This window comes from Anomaloglossus baeobatrachus, chromosome 5, assembly GCF_048569485.1.
Source record: "Anomaloglossus baeobatrachus isolate aAnoBae1 chromosome 5, aAnoBae1.hap1, whole genome shotgun sequence".
Taxonomy (NCBI): Eukaryota; Metazoa; Chordata; class Amphibia; order Anura; family Aromobatidae; genus Anomaloglossus; species Anomaloglossus baeobatrachus.
In genome coordinates this window covers 526,810,802-526,832,999 of record NC_134357.1, presented here as the reverse complement: position 1 = coordinate 526,832,999, position 22,198 = coordinate 526,810,802, and the positions used below count along the sequence as shown (strand labels likewise).

General features: G+C 46.8%; 1 protein-coding gene across 1 annotated transcript in view; it reads left to right on the top strand.

Moving 5' to 3' along the window:
- The window catches only part of LOC142312099 (uncharacterized), a 29,852-nt gene extending 8,006 nt beyond the window's left edge, over positions 1 to 21,846 (top strand). The window contains exons 2-7 of the mRNA XM_075350979.1: positions 14,912 to 15,017; positions 15,147 to 15,326; positions 15,408 to 15,531; positions 15,620 to 15,717; positions 15,915 to 16,005; positions 17,274 to 21,846. Of these exons, the coding sequence (XP_075207094.1) occupies positions 14,940 to 15,017; positions 15,147 to 15,326; positions 15,408 to 15,531; positions 15,620 to 15,717; positions 15,915 to 16,005; positions 17,274 to 18,802 (2,100 nt within the window). The 5' untranslated portion in view covers positions 14,912 to 14,939 and the 3' untranslated portion in view covers positions 18,803 to 21,846. The remainder of the gene's footprint in view (positions 1 to 14,911; positions 15,018 to 15,146; positions 15,327 to 15,407; positions 15,532 to 15,619; positions 15,718 to 15,914; positions 16,006 to 17,273) is intronic.
- The last annotated feature ends 352 nt before the right edge of the window (positions 21,847 to 22,198 follow it).

Sequence of the window (22,198 nt, the reverse complement as noted above, 5' to 3'; positions counted from 1 at the left end):
GATCCTACTGGGCCTTCCCTGGTTGAGACAGCATGCTCCTATACTCAACTGGGCAACAGGGGAGATCTCATCCTGGGCAGGATCCTGTAGAGAGCACCTCGTGACTACCGAACCACCCGCTACCATTAGGTCGGTTGGGTCCTCAGAGAATACAGGGGAGCCGGGTTTACCGACACCTTATGAGGCCTATAGGGATGTCTTTTCAAAAAGGGCCGCAGATACTCTTCCTCCCCACCGGCCATATGATTGCCGAATAGACCTGAAGCCAGGCTCCGAGCCCCCTAGGGGCAGAGTGTATCCACTCTCTGCTCCAGAGACGGAGGCTATGTCCAAATATATTCAGGACAGCCTGGCGAAGGGGTTCATTCGCAAGTCTATTTCACCGGCTGGTGCAGGGTTCTTTTTTGTGCAGAAGAAGGAAGGGGATCTGCGCCCCTGTATCGATTACAGGGGATTAAATGCAATCACGATCAAGAACAAATACCCTTTGCCCCTCATTACTGAGCTATTTGATCGATTCCGCGGGGCAAAGGTCTTCACAAAGCTGGATCTACGCGGGGCGTATAATCTAGTGCGAGTCCGAAAGGGCGATGAGTGGAAGACCGCCTTTAACACCAGGGACGGTCACTACGAGTATCTAGTAATGCCCTTCGGACTCTGCAATGCCCCCGCCGTATTTCAAGACTTTGTGAATGACATTTTCCGGGATTTGTATCTTTCCGTGGTTGCATACCTGGATGACATTCTTATCTTCTCACCCGATCTTACCACCCATCGGAGGGATGTCATCCGAGTACTTAAGAGGCTCCGCACCCATTCGCTATATGCTAAGCTGGAAAAGTGCGTTTTTGAACGGGAATCCTTGCCGTTCCTGGGGTACATCGTGTCCAGTCAGGGGTTAGCAATGGATCCGGGGAAGTTGGAGACAGTGATGAACTGGCCTGAGCCCCGCTCGCTGAAGGCGATCCAGCGATTCTTGGGGTTTATCAATTATTATCGCCAGTTCATTCCCAACTTCTCGACGGTGGCAGCACCCATCATTGCCCTTACCCGCAAGGGCGCTAATCCCAAAGCATGGACACGAGAAACGGTAGAGGCATTTCACTCTCTCAAAACTCACTTCTCCAGAGCTCCCATCCTTCATCGTCCAGACATCTCCAAACCCTTCCTACTGGAGGTAGACGCCTCTTCGGTCGGTGCAGGTGCAGTCCTGTACCAGAAAAACGAACGAGGAAGGAAGCATCCTTGTTTCTTTTTCTCCAAGACCTTTTCTCCGGCCGAGAGGAACTACTCCATAGGGGATAGGGAGTTACTGGCGATGAAACTAGCATTCCAGGAATGGCGGCATCTCCTGGAGGGTGCGAAGCATCCATTTGAGGTATATTCTGACCACAAAAACCTCACATACCTCCAGACAGCACAACGCCTGAACCCAAGGCAGGCCCGTTGGTCTTTATTCTTCTCCCGGTTCCGCTTTATTATCCGCCACCTGGCCGGTGAGAAGAACGTACGGGCCGATGCCTTGTCACGTTGTATGGTTGTGTTGGAGGAGGACGAGGATGAGCCTCGTCTTATACTACCCCCGGACAGCTTGAAGATGGTCACTCCCACTTCTTTGGACCAGGTGCCACCTGGCAAAACCCTCGTTCCCCCTGAACTACGGAACGAGGTGCTATCGTGGGCCCATGCCTCCAAGGTCGGGGGTCACTTTGGGGTCAAAAGGACCAGAGACCTGGTGACCAGGCATTATTGGTGGCCGAGACTACCCCAGGACGTACAAGAGTATGTGGGAGCCTGTATGTCGTGTGCTCGGAATAAGCCGTCCCGGCAGAGACCGGCAGGTCTTCTTCACCCACTGCCAGTGCCGGATCGTCCCTGGGAAGTGGTAGGGATGGACTTCCTGGGAGATCTGCCCAAGTCAGCAGGGCACAAGGTCGTATGGGTCATCACGGACCACTTCTCTAAAATGGTCCACTTGGTGCCTCTCCCACGACTCCCGACGTCACGTGCTCTCGCCACCTTGTTCATTCGGCATGTATTTAGGTTGCATGGCATGCCTGACAAGGTGGTGAGCGACCGGGGTCCCCAGTTCGCGTCTCGCTTCTGGAGAGAGCTCTGTAAGCTCCTGCAGATAGAGCTGAACATCTCCTCTGCATACCATCCCGAGACCAATGGACTAGTGGAGAGGACTAATCAAACCTTGGTAACTTACCTCCGCCATTTTATCTCCGCGCATCACGACAACTGGGCTAACCTCCTTCCTTGGGCCGAATTTGCCATTAACAATTCGGTCCATGAATCCTCTGGCCAGACTCCGTTCCTACTCAATAACGGACAACATCCTAGAATCCCGGTTCCGATGCCCATTACGTCACCCGATACTAGAGTGGAGGATTGGGCGACCAAGGCCCGGGAGATCTGGGATGACACCCAGGAGGCTCTTAAGAGGGCTAAAGACCGGATGGTGACAACGGCTGATGTCCGCCGTCGCCCTGCACCATCCTTCGCCCCTGGTGACCTAGTATGGCTGTCCTCTAAGAATGTTAACCTACGGGTACAGGCAGCCAAATTCGCCCCTAGGTATCTGGGTCCGTTTAAGGTACTACAGCAGGTAAACCCGGTGGCATACCGACTCCAGCTCCCTCCACGCTGGGCTATAGCCAACACCTTTCACGTGTCCCTCCTGAAACCCGTACGACTTAATAAATTCTCGGGGTCCCTGCCGGCTCAAACAGACTCCCCGTCCGACGACCCTGAAGTGGCAAAAATTGTGGAGACAAAAGGCATACAGGGCAAGAGGTACTACCTCGTGGAGTGGGCCGGTCGTGGTCCAGAGCATAGATCCTGGGAGTTGGAGGATCATATCCGCGCCCCGGGGTTGATAGCGGCCTTCGAGCATGGGCAGGGGGGGGGCCTAGACGGGGGGGTAATGTTACACCTCGTGGCTCTCCTGTGGCAAGGAATGAGACAGTCTCCTTGCCTGCCACGAGCGCTCCTGGTCAGCAGCGCCGAAGGTCTGTGAGGTTGCGCAATGTGCAGAGGTTTGCTGTTCAGGGAAGCAGTGAGACTCCCGTTATCTCTACACATTATGAGACTGAGGATCCCGCCTCTATTTCCCAGAGGCAGGAGGGTGAGCATGTGCTATGCTTGGTGGATCCTGATTCGCCCACTGACGTCACACGGCTTGATGACAAGGCTGGTGACGTGGTGAATCCTGACTGGCCAGGCTGGGATGTCGTGGATCCTGATTGGGTCAAGTCCGTCATCTCCGCCTCGCGCCCGCCCTTGGCTGGAGCTACACCTCCTTAAAAGCTCCTCCTGCCATCATGGCGGCGCGCGACCGTCCTTCTATGTTTGGATGTCTGGCAGCGTGCTGCCACGCCACTGCTCAGGCATTATCGTCTTCTGTGGGCTTGGCCCTTGCTGCTTAGGCAGCACCTGGTTTGCAGGCCGTGTCCCTGCCTTGCTGCTCCGGCAGTAGCTCCTTTGACAGGCCGTGTTCCTGTTCCAGGTGAGCTCCTCGAGTCTCCACCGGACTCACCTGGTTATTGAAAGCACACGTGCGTGGGCACCTCTGTGCTACCCTCGTGCCATATTCTCGTGACTTCCACTGGCACACGTGCGCGGGCACCTCTGTGCTTCCCCGTGCAACAGGTACACCGAGCCGTGTGATCCCTGCCATACAACCCTCACGGGTTAGGGCAGACCGGTGTACATAGATCGTCTGTGACATTCCAGACGATCGCTAGCAGCAACCCGCTCACTCTTCACCCACCATAGCAGCGGTCCCTTACACCGCACAGTGGACCTTGACCGGCGGAAGCTGTCCATTCCCCATCTTGGCACGCTTCCCCGGGTCCCCCTCGTAACAGTTCTGGGTGCATATTGTTAATCCCTGGCTAACTGTCCCTGTATCTAGTAGCATAGATGAAAGAGATCTTGAGAAAAAAGTATTTCTAAAGATCTTATATCGCATGTAAATGAGCAAGGGCAGTAGCCCCAAGGGCGTTGCTTCCCTTGCTAGTCGCACCCATTAGCATGTTAGTACACCCCTGTGGGCGTACTAACATGCTAATGAATGGTAGCGTCAGAGGATAATCTCACTCACCTATCTGCCTGCCATCGCGTCCAATGCTGGATTTTGGCTCAGCGCGCATGACCCCGTAGTTTGGGTCATGCGCACTATGAAGAGCCAGGTGTACGCGTCCTGGCTTCAAACTGAAGTAGTGTACATGACCGAACCTCCGGGGTCATTCGCACTGAGCGGAAATCTAGCTTCAAGCGGCGATGGCAGCGGTGAGGTGAATGAGATTATCCTCTGATGCTGCGCATTCATTAGCATGTGAGCACGCCCACAGGGGCGTAGTAACATGTTAATGGGGGAAACTAGCAAGAGAAGCAATGCCCTTGGGACTACTGCCCTCGCTCATTAGCATACAATAAAAGATCTTTAGAAATACCCTTTCTAAGGGGTACTTCACACACAGCGAGATTGCTACTAAGATCGCTGCTGAGTCACGTTTTTTGTGACGCAGCAGTGACCTCATTAGTGATCTCGCTGTGTGTGACACTGAGCAGCGATCTGGCCCCTGCTGTGAGATCGCTGCTCGTTACACACAGCCCTGGTTCGTTTTTTTATTGTTGCTCTCCCGCTGATAAGCACACATCGCTGTGTGTGACAGCGAGAGAGCAACAATCCTGAATGTGCAGGGAGCAGGAGCCGGCGTCTGACAGCCTGCGGTAAGCTGTAACCAAGGTAAACATCGGGTAACCAAGGTGGTTACCCGATATTTACCTTCGTTACCAGCCTCCGCAGCTCTCACGCTGCCAGTGCCGGCTCCTGCTCGCTGCACACACTAAGCTAAGCGGTGTGCGCTGGTAACTAAGGTAAAAATTGGGTAACCATACCCGATGTTTACCTTAGTTACCAGTGTCCGCAGCTTCCAGACGCCGGCTCCGTGCAAGCGCAGAGTCGCTTGCACGTCGCTGCTGGCTGGGGGCTGGTCACTGGTCGCTGGTGAGATCTGACTGTATGACAGCTCACCAGCGACCATGTAGTGATGCAGCAGCGATCCTGACCAGGTCAGATCGCTGGTGGGATCGCTGCTGCGTCGCTAAAGTGTGACGGTACCCTTAAGATCTCTTTATCTATGCTAGTGTATACAAGGACAGTTGGACAGGGATTAGCAATATGCACCCAGAACTGCTCGTGGTTCTGGGTGCATATTGCACCTGACAGGTTCCCTTTAAACTCTCAAAATGGCCAGAAAAAGAAAACTTTCATGTGAAACTCGACAGTCTACTCTTATTCTTAGAAATGAAGGATATTCCATTGCGAGAAATTGCCAAGAAACTGAAGATTTCCTACAACGGTGTGTACTATTCCCTTCAGAGAAGAGCACAAACAGGCTCTAACCAGAGAGAAAGAGAAGTAGGAGGCCCCACTGCACGACTGAGCAACAAGACAAATACATTAGAGTCTCTAGTTTGAGAAATCGACGCCTCACAGGTCCTCAACTGACAGCCTCATTAAATAGTACCCGCAAAACGCCAGTGTCAACGTCTACAGTGAAGAGGCGACTCCGAGATGATGGCCTTCAGGGCAGAGTGGTAAAGAAAAAGCCATATCTGAGACTGGCTAATAAAAGGAAAAGATTAATATGGGCAAAAGAACACAGACATTGGATAAAGGAAAATTGGAAAAAAGTGTTATGGACAGACGAATCGAAGTTTGAGGTGTTTGAATCACACAGAAGAACATTTATAGCAAAAACTGTGGAAAGAAAGCGCACATAGGGTTTTAACCGATAGATATAGGTGCAGGGAATAGGACAGGTACTCACCTGCTTCAGTTGTGACAGGCACAACTCCTTGTCAGCATGGAAAAAATGAATACAAAAGTGGTCAGTTGCAGCCCCGATGTTGCAACAAGATGGGGGATGATCAAAAGAAATCGGGTTAAATGCTGCGCTAAAACCCACAATCCAAATATATATCGTGAATTCCTTTTCTTTATTTTCACAGGTCAACACGTTTCAAAGGCATCTCCGCCTTCTTCATCAGGACAAAAGTCAGAAAGGAATAGCATAACACATGCTGCATGCAGAGGATACATATATACAACTGAAGTAGCCACGTTTACAGAAATGACATCAGCTGGCTGGTGACTCTTAGTCATCAGCCAGCTGACGTCATCTCTGTAAACGTGGCTACTTCAGTTGTATATATGTATCCTCTGCATGCAGCATGTGTTATGCTATTCCTTTCTGACTTTTGTCCTGATGAAGAAGGCGGAGATGCCTTTGAAACGCGTTGACAATATAGTAGTAATAGTATAGTAATAGTAATAGTTGTGAAAATAAAGAAAAGGAATTCACGATATATCTTTGGATCGTGGTTTTTAGCGCAGCATTTAACCCGATTTCTTTTGATCATCCCCCACAGAAGAACCTTTGTGAGACTTAGAATGACTGAAAAGATGCTGGAAGAGTGACTGACGCCATTTGTCAAGCATGGGGAGGTAATGTGATGGTCTGGGGTTGCTTTGGTGCTGGTAAAGTGGGATATTTGTACAAGGTAAAAGAGATTTTGAATAAGGAAGGCTATCACTCCATCTTGCAACGCCATGCCGTACCCTGTGGACAGCGCTTTATTGGAGCCAATTTAATCCTACAACAGGACAATAACCCAAAGCACACCTCCAAATTATGCATGAACCATTTAGGGAAAAAGCCGGCAGCTGGTATTCTATCTGTAATGGAGTGGCCAGCCCAGTCACCAGATCTCAACCCAATTGAGCTGTTGACCGTATGGTACGCAAAAAGTGCCCATCAAGCCAATCCAACTTGTGGGAGGGGCTTCTGGAAGCATGGGGTGAAATATCTTCAGATTGCCTCATCAAATTAACAGCTAGAATGCCAAAGGTCTGCAAAGCTTGAATTGCAGCAAAGGGAGCATTCTGTGATGAAAGCACAGTTTGAAGGAGAACATTATTATTTCAAGTAAAAATCATTATTTCTAACCTCGTCAATGTCTGGACTATATTTTCTATTCATTATGCAACTCATTTGATAAATAAAAGTATGATTTTTCATGGAAAAGACAAAATTGTCTGGGTGACCCCCTAGCTTTTGAACTGTAGTGTACTCCTCTGTATGTCAACCAAGTTTTAATGTAATTAGTCTGTCCTGATGAAGTGATGTCCTGATTGACTAATAAGTCAATGTCATTGCTTCACTGTCATTTCTTCCACTGCAGCATGGGTTAACCCCTTCTCTTTGCATCTTCAGTCTTCTATACATGTGGTGCTACTGCAGCCGTAATGCGTATTCACAGCCACACAAGGTGAGCCTCTAAAATACATGTTCCAGGCAATCTGCCCCGCTTACACATTTTGAACAGGAAGGACCTTTGAGAAAGACCTTTGCCAAAACACGTAAGGCAGGCGGATTGCACGGAACATGTATCTTAGAGGATTTTAATGACTTAATAAAGATGTGGATATTTTAAGAAGAACAGATCACGGAATTTTTTCCTTTTTTGTGCCATTGTGGATGCCTGGCATTTAAATCCCTGTATCTGTGGATCCATCCTAGAAGTGGTGAGAATACTTTTTTCTAATTGACTAATTTTGCCAGCTAATGTAATCTGGTTACCCGGTTAAAATCCTATTTTCCCTTCTCCACAACAGCACCCAGGAGAGAGGGTCCACCCACCTCGAAGGACAGGAAACCTACAGCTTTTAAAAGGTGGAGCCTCTCTATAAGCTTCAGTGCTTACCTGTCCTTCACTAAGGGAAGCCTACAGCTCCCGGCGCTGCCAGGAGAAGGAAGAAAACTCACCTTATTGCCATCTCCGGGGAGGGGTGGGAGCACGGACTAGTTTGGCATCAGTGCGTTCCCTTTGCAGACCCCTGGCAGCACCCGGAAAGAGGAGCATGGCCTGTTTGGCATCAGTCTCCTGGGAACTTGGGGCTGGAGTGGCTTCTGGAGGACTGCGGAAACCGTTTAGGTGAACTGACGCTGTCTGCAAGCGGCCAGTGACCCAGACCGGAGTGGAGTGTTCTGACTGCAAGTGATGTCACGGCGGCAGGAAACCACCTCAGATTCAAAATTGCTGCAGGAGGAATGGTGCTTTGTCAACATGGAGCAGCCTACAGAGACCGTGGAAGAAACTGATCCTCTGGCCCTGGTAATCTGGCTCCTTGGTGGGTGAGCCTAGGGGGTTCCCTGATGCAGTTGTGACTGTCTGCATGTTCTGTTTGTTCTGTTCTGCAAGCCTAAGCAATCACTGTCCAAGACAAAACAGAGAATGTGCCCTTTGCAGGATTAAGCTGGCTGCTACCTATAATAAGAATTTATGTCAGGCCTGCATAGACAAGACATTGTTGCAAGAGTCCCCACCCCTCTTATAAAATTTGAAATCCCAAATTAAGGATGAGGTAAAGTGGTCCTTGAGGGAGGTTATGCCGGGCACGTCTTCAGGGAGACAGATGGCTACGGTAGACTCCAGCCCAGAAGATGACGGGGAGATCGATAGATTTTATTCAGCTCATTCCTTATCCTCATCATCCTGAGATATTGAGAGAGGACAGCCATGCTTCCTAAGGCCTCTTTCACACGTACGTACCTCCGGTATGTGTTTGGCAGTTTTCTCATGTACCGGAGACACGTACACACACAGACCTAGGTATTCCTATGGTTTAGGACACACAAGTATTTGCGCAAGGAACGTGTGTCCGTTCCGTACTTACGTGTGTCCGTGTGTTTCTCATGCCGACATGTCCGTTTTCTCTCCGGCATCACGGGTGTCACACGGAACGCCTACGTGTCACACGTAATGCAAACGGACTACACGGATGTGTTCCGTGTGACACGCACTGGAGAGAAGACATGTGTCTGTGACAAAAACAAACAAACCTTTACTCACCTTCTCCTGCCCTCCTGTGTCTGCCGCTGCTGTCACTTGCTTCCGACCGCCACTCATTATGCTAATTGAATATTCACTTCACTGCGGCCGGAAGCAGCAGCAGCGGGGAGTCGGCAGGACCGGAGACCGAAGATCAGCACCACGGACCGCGATGCCAGGGACAGGTGAGTAGAAAGTTCCCGTTCTCTGTGTGTTATCACGGATAACACACGGAGAACACACGTGTGCCATACACACGGCACACCGAGGGCAATACGCACCTTTGACACGTCCGTGAAAAACGTGCGTGATTTTCACGGACGTGTAAAAGAGGCCTAATAGAGGATACGAAAAGGCTAGTAAAGGGGGTGAGGGTTACTATGAGAATTGAGGATGTCAGAGAGCCCAGATCCGTTCAGGACATCATGTTTGGGGGGCTGGTAGCACATAAACCTAAATAAAAAAAAGTCTTCATTCCGAAAGAAATGAAAAGAAAATATCCATTCGATTCAGAAGTGGGGGATAAAATCCCAAATATAGATGCCGCCATCTCCAAATTATCCAGAAATATGGCCCTCCCATTCGACGACGCAGGATTCTTGAAGGACCCTTTAGACAAAAAAAGATGACGAGCCTGAGAATCGGGGGCAGCGGCTTTCAAAAACCCAGAAGACAATGATGCCAGGACCCAGGTAGGTGGGAGGCTGTTGAGGTCCCTTCCCGCCTGGAAGATTTTGGCAAGCCGTTGGATTCTGGGCACAGAAGCCAAGGGGCTGAAGCTCAAATTTACCATCCCTCCCTCAGAGAGGTTCATGATCACAAATACCCAGAGCTTCCAGCAGGCCTTGGAAGATGAAGTGAGGTCCTTGTTACGAAGAGCCGTACTTACCCCGGTTCTGCAAGGAGAAGAAGGGAAAGGTTTTTATAGCCCCTCTTCTTAGTAAAAAAGTCAGATGCATCCTTTAGAACCATCATAAATATAAAGGGTGTAAATCAATTTATAATACAGAAGCATTTCAAGATGGAGATAGTCGCTACGGTAGGAAGGCTTCTATACCCAGATTGTTTCATGGCAACTATAGACCTCAAGGATGCCTATTATCATGTGCCTGTTTTTCAGGGACATCAGAGGTTTCTCAGGGTAGCAGTATATATTCAGGGTCAGCTTACCCATCTGCAGTTTCGAGCCCTACCTTTTGGTCTCTCAATGGCACCCAGAGTATTTACAAAGCAGGTGACAGAAATGTCAGTGTCGCGGGCGGGGAGGACGCCGTCGGATGCGCTCGCTAACGCTCGGGTCCGGCGCTGCTGCGGCTGCTGCTCGGTGGCTCGAATCCGGGGACTCGAGCGGCGCTCCTCGCACATGAGTGAAAAGGGTGGTTGGTTTGGGGGATTTAGTTCGTGACGCCACCCACGGGTTGTGGTGAAGATAGGCACCACCGCTGCTGGTGACGGGGATCCCGGGAGCGATGGTAGGGAGCAGCTGGGATGTTGTTTTCCCCCTCCGTGGGTAGGGGTCGGTGGTCCCGGGACCCGGTGGTGTGACTGGGAGGCATGGTTGGTGAGGTGCAGGGTTGCAGGGACAGCGCGGCGCGGTGCCGGATGGCACGGGTGTACTCACTCAGCAAGAGATGCACAAAGTCCTCGGTAAACCAAACGGCTGGATGGACAGGTCTCGCAGCCGGCTGCAGTGTCTCTCCCCGGACTGGTGATGGCGGCTGTCTTTCCCTGCACCTTTGTGTACTTGTTTGACTATGATGGATTCCCAACGGTAGTCCGCTCCCCGGTGTATGGGTGCCGGAGGAGCCCGTTTGCCCGCTGGCGCTGGCCCTTGGGTTTCTAGCCTTAGGCGGTAGCTGTTACCCTCACGGTGTGGGCGGTTGCCTTCAGTCGGGTCTTTGGCTGTTAGGAAACCCCTGGGGTTCCTGTCACACTCGGATTTGACTATTGTCGGCGGCTCCAAGCCTGGTCGGGGTCCGATGGCCCTGCCTGTGTGTGCTGGCTTCACTTCGCTCCCCGGTCGGCACCGGCGGGCCAACGCCCGACCCCGGTCCTACGGTTTTGCGTCAATTCACCACTCCTGCAGACGGCCACCACCATCTGCCAACCTTGCTGTCAGTGCCTGGGCCACAAACTCAGACACCCTTCACTTCACTCCTCTCACTTCAACTCCTGAACTAAAACTGTCACTTTTCCCGCCTCCAGGCCTGTGAACTCCTCGGTGGGCGGGGCCAACCGCTTGGCTCCGCCCCACCTGGTGTGGACATCAGACCCTGGAGGGAGGCAACAAGGATTTTGTGTTTGGCTAATGTTACTGTCTAGTGGGGGTGGGGGTGTGTGTGTGTTACCTGTGACGACCTGGCTAGGCCAGGGCGCCTCATCAGCATACATCAGGGAGAAGGATATCCTTATCATACCCTACCTAGACAACTTCTTAGTGGTAGGGAGATCACAATCAAGCTGCAGGGAGGCGATAGGTTAGGTCTCGGATATTTTAGCAGAGCTCAACTGGCTTATAAATACAAAAAACTCAAAAGTCGACCCCAAACAGATACAAACCTTAGGCATGCTCCTGGATTCCAGATGCCAAAAGTTATTCCTTCCAGAGGAAAAAATAGGAAGACGAGAGGAATTAATATGGAACCTAATAGTTGGGACATATAAACAAAAAACTTCAGCTCACCCTGTTAAGTGTGTCCATGCTTTCCTCTGCTGCTCGGGCTGCAGGTGCAGCTGCCTATGGCTTGCAAATAGAAAAAGGTTCTGCCCAGCACAAGAAGGAGAGATACACCATCAGTAAATTTCCAGGTAACTTATTATTGCTTGGTTCCAGTTAAAAAATGTGTTTGACAAAGGCTACACCACAGTAGCCGAAACACGTCGCTGTCCGTCATTTTTCCACTGGGGGTTATGGCTTGATATGCTCATATGTCTATATGACCATTTTATTACTGGAACCAAGCAATAATAAATTACCTGGAAATTTACTGACGGTGTATCTCTCCTCCTTGCGCTGGGCAGAACCTTTTTCTATTTAATAGTTGAGACTAGTGATGGGCAGTCCGGCTCTTTTTGGTGATCCTGTTCCTATGGCTCCGCTCACCAAAAAGAGCCGGATCTTTCAGCTCGTTCTCGGCTCCTTATTAAATATGTGTTCACCGCAGGTGAACACATATTTAAGATTATAGTAACTCCGAAAAAAGCCCCGCCCAACCGCGGCTAAGCCCCGCCCACTTACAAGCGGCCAATTAGATTGCCGAGTAAGCGGAGCCTAGACGCGGGTGGGCGGGGCCCAGACGGCGAAAAGAGCCGTTTAGCTATTATAGTGGCTCACACTAGTGATCCGGCTCCTGTCGTTCACAGCAGGGAGCCGGATCTTTGTGTCGGATCGTTCGCGACCGACACATCACTAGTTGAGACAGTTACCACTCTCAGGAGAGCGAAATCAGCCTTTGGATCCCTAACATCTTGTATCCCAGTCGTTATCTGGGCCAGATGCCATTTTTGAAGGCTCCAATGGGAAATCTTCAGCAAAAGGCTGGACAGAAAGATTTTCATCTCCCAGTCCACCATGGACTCGCTACGTTGGTGGCTGAAGAGAGACAACCTCTGCAGGGGTGTACCATGGGATATAAAGAACCCAGTTATCATAACGACGGACACAAGCCTCTGGAGGTGGGGGGCACACACTGGAAAGAAAGTCCTTTAGGGGGAATGATCAAATTAAAAAAGGAATCATTAAACCTGAAGGAGCTTTCAGCCATAAAGATGACGCTCGAGGAAACCTTGCTGGACTTGTCAGGGCACCATGTAAAGGTCTTGTCGGATAATATAACAGTAGTAGTAGTAGTAGTAACCTACATAAACAGGCAAGAGGGCACGAGGTCCAGAAAACAGATGACAGTGGCAGCGGATATGCTAGTCCTGGCCAAATCAAACTTTGTCATTGTCCGCATATTTTCTGAGGGGCAGAGAAAACTCGACAGCAGACTTTCTCAGCCGCCACCAGCTGAGTCAGGATGATTGGTTGCTAGATCCAGAAATATTCAGCAAGATCACTCTTAAGGCCGCTTTACACGTTACGATTTATCTGACGATATGTCGTCAGGGTCACGGTTTTCGTGACGTATTTCTGTCATCTTAGCAACGTCGTTGCATGTGACACCTATGTGCGAAACCAAACAATCGCAAATAGGGTGAAAATCGTTGATCGTTGACACGTCGTTCAGTTTCAAAATATTGTTCGCCGTTTGGAACGCACCAGACATATTGCTACGTTTGACACCCTGCCAACAACGACCGCCTTGGTCAAACAATATATCACTGAATGATGTAGCGTCGTTTGTGAGATGTGTACGTGGGACCGCTACAAAACGACCTATGAGCGATCTCGGCAAATCGTAACAACGATCTGGGCAAGTCACATCGCTAACAAGATCGCTAGCGATATAGTTGTGTGTAAAGCAGCCTTTAGGTGGGGCAGGACAGTTATAGATCTGTTTGCTGATCGGTCAAATAGGAATACCATTAGATTTTTTTAGATTTAGATTTTTTTTCTCTAAATCTAGGGGACTCCCCTCATGGAATAGATGCCATACTCCAAAACTGGTCTCACTAATCCCGGTTTTCCTCAGGAAAATTCAGTCGGACCGAGCGGAAGCCCCTCCTGGCCCAGAAAGTCTTGGTTCACCAAATGAGGTGGGTCATTCTGAATCAATACCCCAACCTCGTTTACCCCCATGGGATCTAAATTTAGTTTTGAAAGCCTTAACCAGCCCCCCCTTTGAGCCTTGGGCAGAATGCACAATCAGAACACTAACCCTCAAGACCGCATTTTTGGTAACTCTTCCATCAGCGAGAAGGATAGGGGAGTTGCAGGCTATCTCAATAAACCAGTCCTTTACGGAAATATTTTGGATAGGGTAATCCTTAGACCTAATCCAGCCTTTTTACCAAAAGTAGTTTCTAGGTTTCACCTGTCTCAGGAGATAGTGCTTCCTTCCTTTTGTGATAACCCCAAGAAGGAGAGGGTGTTTCACATCCTAGATGTTAGGAGATGCCTTTTATGATAACTAGAGGTGACCAAAGAGTTCAGGAAAGCTACCACTCTTTTTGTTCTTTTTCAGGGTCCTAGTAGAGGCCAGCCAGCGTCAAAAGGGTCCCTAGCCATTAGGGTCAAAACAGGGATCACTCTGGCCTACAGAGCAGGGGATCGATCCTCCCCTGGCCTTAAGTGCTCATTTTACCAGGACTATTTCCAACTCTTGGGCTGAAAGAGCTAATGCCTCTCTGAAGCAGATCTGTTAAGCTGCTACATGGTCTTCACCATTTGCCTTTTTAAGCACTATAGGTTGGATCTTGGTGCTAGGTGATCTTTCATTTGGGAGAAAGGTATTATAGGCGGTGGTCCCTCACTAGGGGATTCCTTGATAATCTCTCCTGGGTGCTGTCGTGGAGAGGGGAAAAATCTGTATTACTTACCGGTAATTAGATGTTCCCGAGCCAGGACAGCATCCTCTCTTTTCCCTCCCTTATTTCTGTTCTTACCTAATTTTAGTGTTGGTCCTTTGTCCCTAGTGGGGAGTTTTTTTCCTTTTGTCTACGGGTGTTCCAAAAAAATAAATATCGGAGTGGCATATACAGTATGTCAGATATGCATATGTCGGAAGTAATGTTGTCATTTCTTAAATATGTGTACTAATATGTGTCATACTAACTAAACAGAGTCCTCTCTTGCTCTGTAAACCACTGAAGCATATATAGGCTCCACCTTTTAGAAGCTATAGGTTTCCTGTTCTTCGGGATGGGTGGACTCTCTCTCCTGGGTGCTGTCGTGTCTCTGCTAAATCTAATTACCAGTAAGTAATACCGATTTTCAGTCTAGTGTATCCAGTGCTTATACACTTACTTTATTTTCTATATTTCTCTTCATATGTTTCCCCTTATTATCTCCAGAAATTGTATTTATTATGATTCTACAATTTTTCATCGTTTTCCCATTTAGGTTTCTACAATATTGGAACCTCTCAAGGATGGATATGGACAGGGACAAGATGGCGGTGAGGATATTACACGTCACCCTAGAGATTCTCTTCCGGATTACTGGAGAGGTGAGAGATTCTGATGATGTCACATTACATCATTCTTATCTATGGGAATAACAGATGGACAGAACTGGAGAGGTGAGGACTCTGGAAATGTCTGTAGTGACATGTATTAATGTGTCTCTCTATAACCAGGATTACACAGTGGTAAAGAAGACCTCTAGTGAGCGCTGTCAGGCTCCTGTGTCTGAGGGATGGGGAAGACCTCTGAGCCCAATAATGGGGCCTCCACCTCACCCCCTGATACATGAGGACATCAATGACCAGAAGATCCTAGAACTCACCTACAAGATGATTGAGCTGCTGACTGGAGAGGTAGCACTGCTGGGAATGCTGGGACATTATACAGTAACGCTATGAAGGATCTGGGGATGACGGTATCATTGTATGTGTCAGGTTCCTATAAGATGTCAGGATGTCACCGTCTATTTCTCCATGGAGGAGTGGGAGTATTTAGAAGGACACAAAGATCAGTACAAGGACGTCATGATGGCGGTTCCCCAGCCCCTCACATCACCAGGTAATAGACAGGACTAAATACACACGGCATATACGGTAATTATCTGTATGTAAAGAATAAATTCAGTCCCTGTATGTGTTTCCATCAGTTCTATCCAGTAAGAGGACAACGCCAGAGAGATGTGCCCGTCCTCTTCTTCCACAGGACTGTAAACAAGAAAATCCCACTGTTACTCAGGGTCATCAGGTAGATAGAGAGAAGTTACCATGAAATCTCCCTATGATTTGTAGACGGCTGTGAAGATTTTGTGTTCAGTCTTGTTTTATCCACCATTATTATATGTTTTATACTTGTGTAATGACAACGGTGGAGATGGCAGGATTAGAGCTGATCATAGATGTGACTTCTCCATCTGTCTGTGACATTTGCAATATTTGTTTCAGGGTAAAGATCTGTCCCATATAAATACTACAGAGACATATGTGAAGTGTGATGAGCGGAGTAAAGAGGACATTTCTAAAGATAATTGCGCAGGTGGGTATTAATCACTAAATACAGAGAACTGTCAGATTCTTATCAGTCACAGGCTGCTACCATTTTGTGTTAAGCGGGCTTTACACGCTGCGACATCGCTAGCCGATGCTAGCGATGGCGAGCGTGATAGCACCCGCCCCTATCGTTATGCCGATATGTGAAGATCGCTGCCGTAGCGAACATTATCGCTACGGCAGCGTCACATGTACTTACCTGCTCGGCAACGTCGCTGTGACCGGCGAACCGCCTTCTTTCTAAGGGGGCGGTTCACTCGGCGTCACAAAGACGTCACTAAGTGGCCGCCCAATCAAAGCGGAGGGGCGGAGATGAGCGGGACGAATATCCCGCCCACCTTCTTCCTTCCTCATTGCGGGCGTGAGGCAGGTAAGGAGAGGTTCCTTGTTCCTGCGGCATCACACGTAGTGATGTGTGCTGCCGCAGGGATGAGGATCAACTTCGCCCAAGCGACAGTAGCGATAATTGGGAGAGGACCCGCATGTCAACGAGGAGCGATTTTGGACGTTTTTGCAACGATCCGAAATCGCTCCTAGGAGTCACACACAACGAGATCGCTACAGCGGCCGGATGTGCGTCACACAATCCGTGACCCCAACGAGATCGCTGGAGCGATCTCGTAGCGTGTAAAGCCACCCTTACTTTATGTGAGCTCTGTGATCTATCAGGTTTTTCAGCTTTCGTTTCACCCCTTCTACAAAAATACTAGATAAATATTGATTAAAATACTATATTGTTAAAGATAATAAAATACAGATCTAAGAATAAAGATATATGCTCCAATAGAAGGAATAAGGTGGTGGATAAGTTCACCTGAATTAGCTGTTTTTAATTATTCTCAATGCAGCTCAATAATAGGTAGTGTTGGAGTCTGGATTATTTACAATGGTCAATAGTCCTTTTGCATAGGATCTCACAGTATAGTTGACTATACGGACTATGGATCTTCATGAAGTAAAGCCCATAATTCTGCGTAAGGGTGCATTGTGATGACTAAGAGATTAAGAGATCCTGTCTTGTCATGAAAACTCCGATCCTTAGAATTTATATGGAGCTGATAAATGTAGATGATTTAATATTGCTAATAAGACGGTTGGTTCTCCATACCTAAAAAGGGGAATATTAATGAGCCATATGGTGACTAAGAAATCTCTTATCTATTAAAACCTCCAGACATTTTTATACACATATGCATGAGGTGTTATGAAGTATTTCTAACTCAGTTTTTTTTGTATTTTTTTTATTCTCGCTAGGTGATTTCACTAGATGCTCTGATGGAAATGTGATCTCGTCAGATTTCAAAGAAGATGATCATGGTATCACAGAAGATGCATATGAAAAACAGGCAATTATCCCAGATTTACTATCAGAGCTTCATAGCGAAGCTCTATCATCTGAACCTTTTCAACATGTCCTATCTTCTGATTCACTACAGACTGTTAAGCAAAACAAAAATAAGAGAAGGGATAGTGAACCTGATGAATCTCACAAAGGGGAGAATCAATTTGCATGTTTAAAATGTGGAAAATGTTTCATAGACATATCAATTCTTGCTAAACATGAGAAAAGTCACAAAGTAGCTCGGAAATGTTCATGTTCAGAATGTGAGAAGTGTTTTATGAAGAAATCACATCTTGTTCGACATGATAGAAGTCACACTTCGGAGAAGCCATTCTCATGCTTAGAATGCGGTTCATGTTTTGACTGTCTATCAAAACTTACCGAACACAAGAAAAGCCACACAGTGGAGAAGCCGTTTTCTTGCTTAGAATGTGGGAAATATTTTTCTCACAAATCACGTCTTGCTGAGCATCAAAAAACTCACAAAGGGGAGAAGCCATTTTCATGTTCAGAATGTGGTAAATGTTTTGGCCAAAAGCCACATCTGAAATCACATAAAAAATCTTACACAGGAGAGAAGCCATATTCATGCTCAGTATGTGGAAAATGTTTTTCTAGCAAAAGAGGTCTTGATTACCATAGAAAAACACACACAGGGGAGAATCCATTTTCATGCGCAGAATGTGGGAAATGTTTTGTATGCAAATCAAGTTTTGTTAAGCATCAAAGAGTTCACACAGGGGAGATGCCATTTTCTTGTTCAGAATGTGGTAAATGTTTTAAACATAAGTTCACTCTTGTTACACATCAGAACATTCACACAGGGTCAAAGCCATTCTTATGCACAGAATGTGGGCAATGTTTTGGCCAAAAACCACATCTGAAATCACATCAAAAATCTCACACAGGAGAGAAGCCATATTCATGCTCAGAATGTGGGAAATGTTTTTCTAGAAAAATAAGTCTTGATTACCATAGACAAACACACACAGGGGAAAAGCCATTTTCATGTGCAGAATGTGGGAAATGTTTTGCATGGAAATCAAATCTTGTTAAGAATCAAAGAGTTCACACAGGGGAGAAGCCATTTTCATGTTCAGAATGTGGTAAATGTTTTAATCATAAGTTCACTCTTGTTAAACATCAGAGAATTCACACAGGAGAGAAGCCATTCTTATGCACAGAATGTGGGCAATGTTTTGCCCAAGAATCACATCTGAAAGCCCATCTGAAAACTCACACAGGAATGAAGCCATATTCATGCTCAGAATGTGGGAAATGTTTTTCTATGAAAAGAAGTCTGGATAACCATAGAAAAACTCACACAAGGGAGAACTTATTTTCATGTACAGAATGTGGGAAATGTTTTGTATGGAAAACAAATCTTGTTAAGCATCAAAGAGTTCACACAGGGGAAAAGCCATTAGGAGAACTCATGTAGGAGTCAGGCCATTCTGATGCTGAGAATTCTGTAAATGCTTTAACCATACCTGCCAACTTTCAAAGACAAAAGGGACAGATTATGTGGTGTCCGTAGTAGACTGTCTTGGTGCCCACCTCAAATAGGCGTATATGGCCAAAAATGATGCAAGACCGAGCACACTGTGACTTTGTCTGCATCATTATAGCCAAGTGCCTCATTAGCACAGGCTCCGATCTCCATTTGTAATGGGTTCCGATGTATGCCCCAACAGAGTCATTGACTGTAGGAGAAAACGCTATGTGAACCCAGCCTAAGGTAAGAGATATTCAGTATGTCAGTCAAACTGTCCCAATGGATCCAGAATGATTGGGAGGTATGTTTTTCGTTCATTTGAATTCATGGGGTTCAGTTAATTTATAAAAATTGCCATTGACTTTTCGTTCTAAATCATTTACGTTGCTTAAAATTGTATTAGCCAGAGAAGGTTCTCTTTGGCGCAGCTGGGCTTGCTTCTCCATATTGTCTTGCAACTGTAAAATCACATGCCTAGCCAATCAGGAGGGCGTATAGCTTCTATAAAAGTTGAAGTAGAGAATGCAGCAGCCATTTTGTAGTGAAATTGGATAGGGTGAGGATGTCACAGATTAGCTATAGAGATTCGGAGAGAAACCAGTTGACAAAGTATACAGATGTGTGTTCCAGCACAGCAGAAAAGATGAGTAGTGCATAGTCTGTGATAATATAAAAATTCAAAATATGTAAGAAGAGAGATCAGTAGGCTCTTAGTGACAGATCACAGTAGTTACCCTGTTGTTGCTGCATTTCAACTGCACATTATTTTTTCCATTCATATAGGAACAGGTCACCTATATTTTTTAATGAAAAGCTGCTGCTTTTTGCACAGCCATTTTATTTGTCAGATTTGAAGGACATACGCCTCAAAAAAATTTCGGCCTCTTGCCGCTGCTGTTTTTTGGGCATGCCATGTACTAAGCATTTTTTATTCTATTCTTTTGGTATATGTGGAATTGTAGTTCAAAACAGTGACAGTGACAAAATTGAATTATAAGATAGTGAATAATGTTCGGTAAAGTGAAAATGACAATAAATGTGATACCATAGAAGAAAAGTAGAAAAAAACAACAAAATAAACATACATGCTAACAACTGGTGTTAGTGACGGAAGACTCTTTTTTTTTTTCTCTCTCAAGTAGTACAGGATGGTTGAATCTGCAGCCATGTTGTGGAGACAGCTCGGCAAGAAAGACGCATAGACAGTGTCTGAGGATAGGAGTGTCACGAATTTTATTGTAACAGAGAGCTTATATATAGGTTTTCTGACGTACATAAAAATAGATGTTGTATAAGAGATTACACAATACAATGAGCCGGGGTTTTCTTGGACAAATTACATGTTTCCAGAGTAATTCATTCATTTTGACATATGTTTAAAGAACATCTTGAAATCTGGCTAGAATGGACATTCTTTAGGTCAATTTGACCTTGGTAATTTTAATATTTCTGGGAAAGAATAAGGGAGTAAAAGGATATGATAAGAAAACGCTGCCAAGGACACATATTTTGAAAGAACACAATTTAACACATAGGTCAACACATGCTGCTGGATTGAATAGGAAAGAGGACATAATAAACTTTAACCAAAAATAGTGAAATAGGCTATAGAGACAAAATGGCTGAACTAACAAAATGGTGTCTTCTCTAAACACTGGCAATACGAATGTGAGAAGTGCCATGTAAGCGTTTTATGTAGGATGTCTAGTTTCTCTCCACTCCTCGTGTTGAGTGAATGCTGGTGAACTGGAACAGAGCATGAGAAGGTCAGATGGCCAAATGTTAGCCTAACTCACACAGCATGCAGCTACACTATGTTCACACAGGGAATCTTTTGTTATTTGCATTTTGAGTGCATCTTGAGAGTGCATTTCATTTTCTGAAAACGCACCCATGGCAAAAACATGTCAAAAATGCATGCGTTTTTTTACGCGCTTTTCCTAATACGTTTTGTAAGTGAAATCTATTGACTGTAGGGCTCAAAAACGCGGTAAAAATGCAAAAAGAATTGACATGCTGCATCTGGGCTGCATCTTGAGCAAAGATGCAGCCAACAAAAGATGCCCAGTGTGGACAGCAAATTAGAAATTTCATAGACTTTGCTGTGTTAGGTTGACCAATAGGTCACAACTATTGCCAGCGATGACCAAATGCGGAAGGAGTACCGGCAACCCCCCCTGCTTCCCCCAGCCTCAATGAGATACAAACGGACGCTGGTATCTACACATAAAAGCTGGAGTGTGCGCTCCGAAAAGAATACCGATTTATTGTTTACATACAGGGTTATACCAAACTAATTTGGGCGTAACTATGTGACATGCATATTCATTAGTTTAGATTCGTCATAAGCGTGGATTACATTTTCCCAGCAAAACAACATAACATAAGTCTTATTCTCAAAGCAAAAAGCAGTTTCTTCCCAGCAAAGTGTTATCTCCTTTAAGTCATAACATTCCGAGTCCTTGAATCTTCTCTCAGAGTCTGTTACGTAAACAAGTCTGTTCGTGCACTTTGCAAAGAAGAATGAATTTCTATGATATTTCTAGCCATTAAAGTTAACTCTTTCCTCACAGCTGAGAGAAGGAAATGCATGCATTTTGGTGCATCTTTGTGACCTCAAAAACACAGCAAAAGATGCCCTGTGTGAGCTTAGCCTTACATGCCAGCTTATTGTCATTTAGAGATTTTCACAAACTTTGCGACTGTCATGGTGGCATCAGGTTCTGTTCAGATTACAGATTCTGACACTCCAGCTCAGAAATTCTCTGGTGTCTCGAATCAGCTCAGAAAGACTCGGACGTCGACCTGCTGTGTGGTGATTCATAGGCATTCTAGCAAGAGTTAATCTTTGCCAGTCTGCTTTTTAGTCTCCTATGATCACATGTTATGGGGACGCCAATCACATCTGCTCACCTCCTATTTATGCTGGCTGAATTCTTACTCCTATGCCAGCTATAGTTTATCATAGGCCAGAGTCACACTTGCAAGTGCCTCGCGTGTAACTCGTGCGAGTCTCTCATTGAATCACACAGCACAGACTCACACTCTCCGGACTGGAGCGTCTCAGCTGCATTGACATACATGCAACCGACCCGCTCCTGCCAAGTGAGTGTGAGTCCGTGCCGGGTCATTAAATGAGAGACTCGCGCGAGTTACACGCGGGGCACTCGCAAGTGTGACTCTGGCCTTAGTTGGTCTGGTGAGCTGTGGTTTTCTAGACTATCTGATGGAAGTAGTGCATATTGCTTTGTACAGTTGTGGATTTTACACCTCTTGTCTTTTGTAGCTACCTTCCTGCTCTTGTTTTCCTCCTGGATCTCTTATTGTCTAATTGTAGGTTTT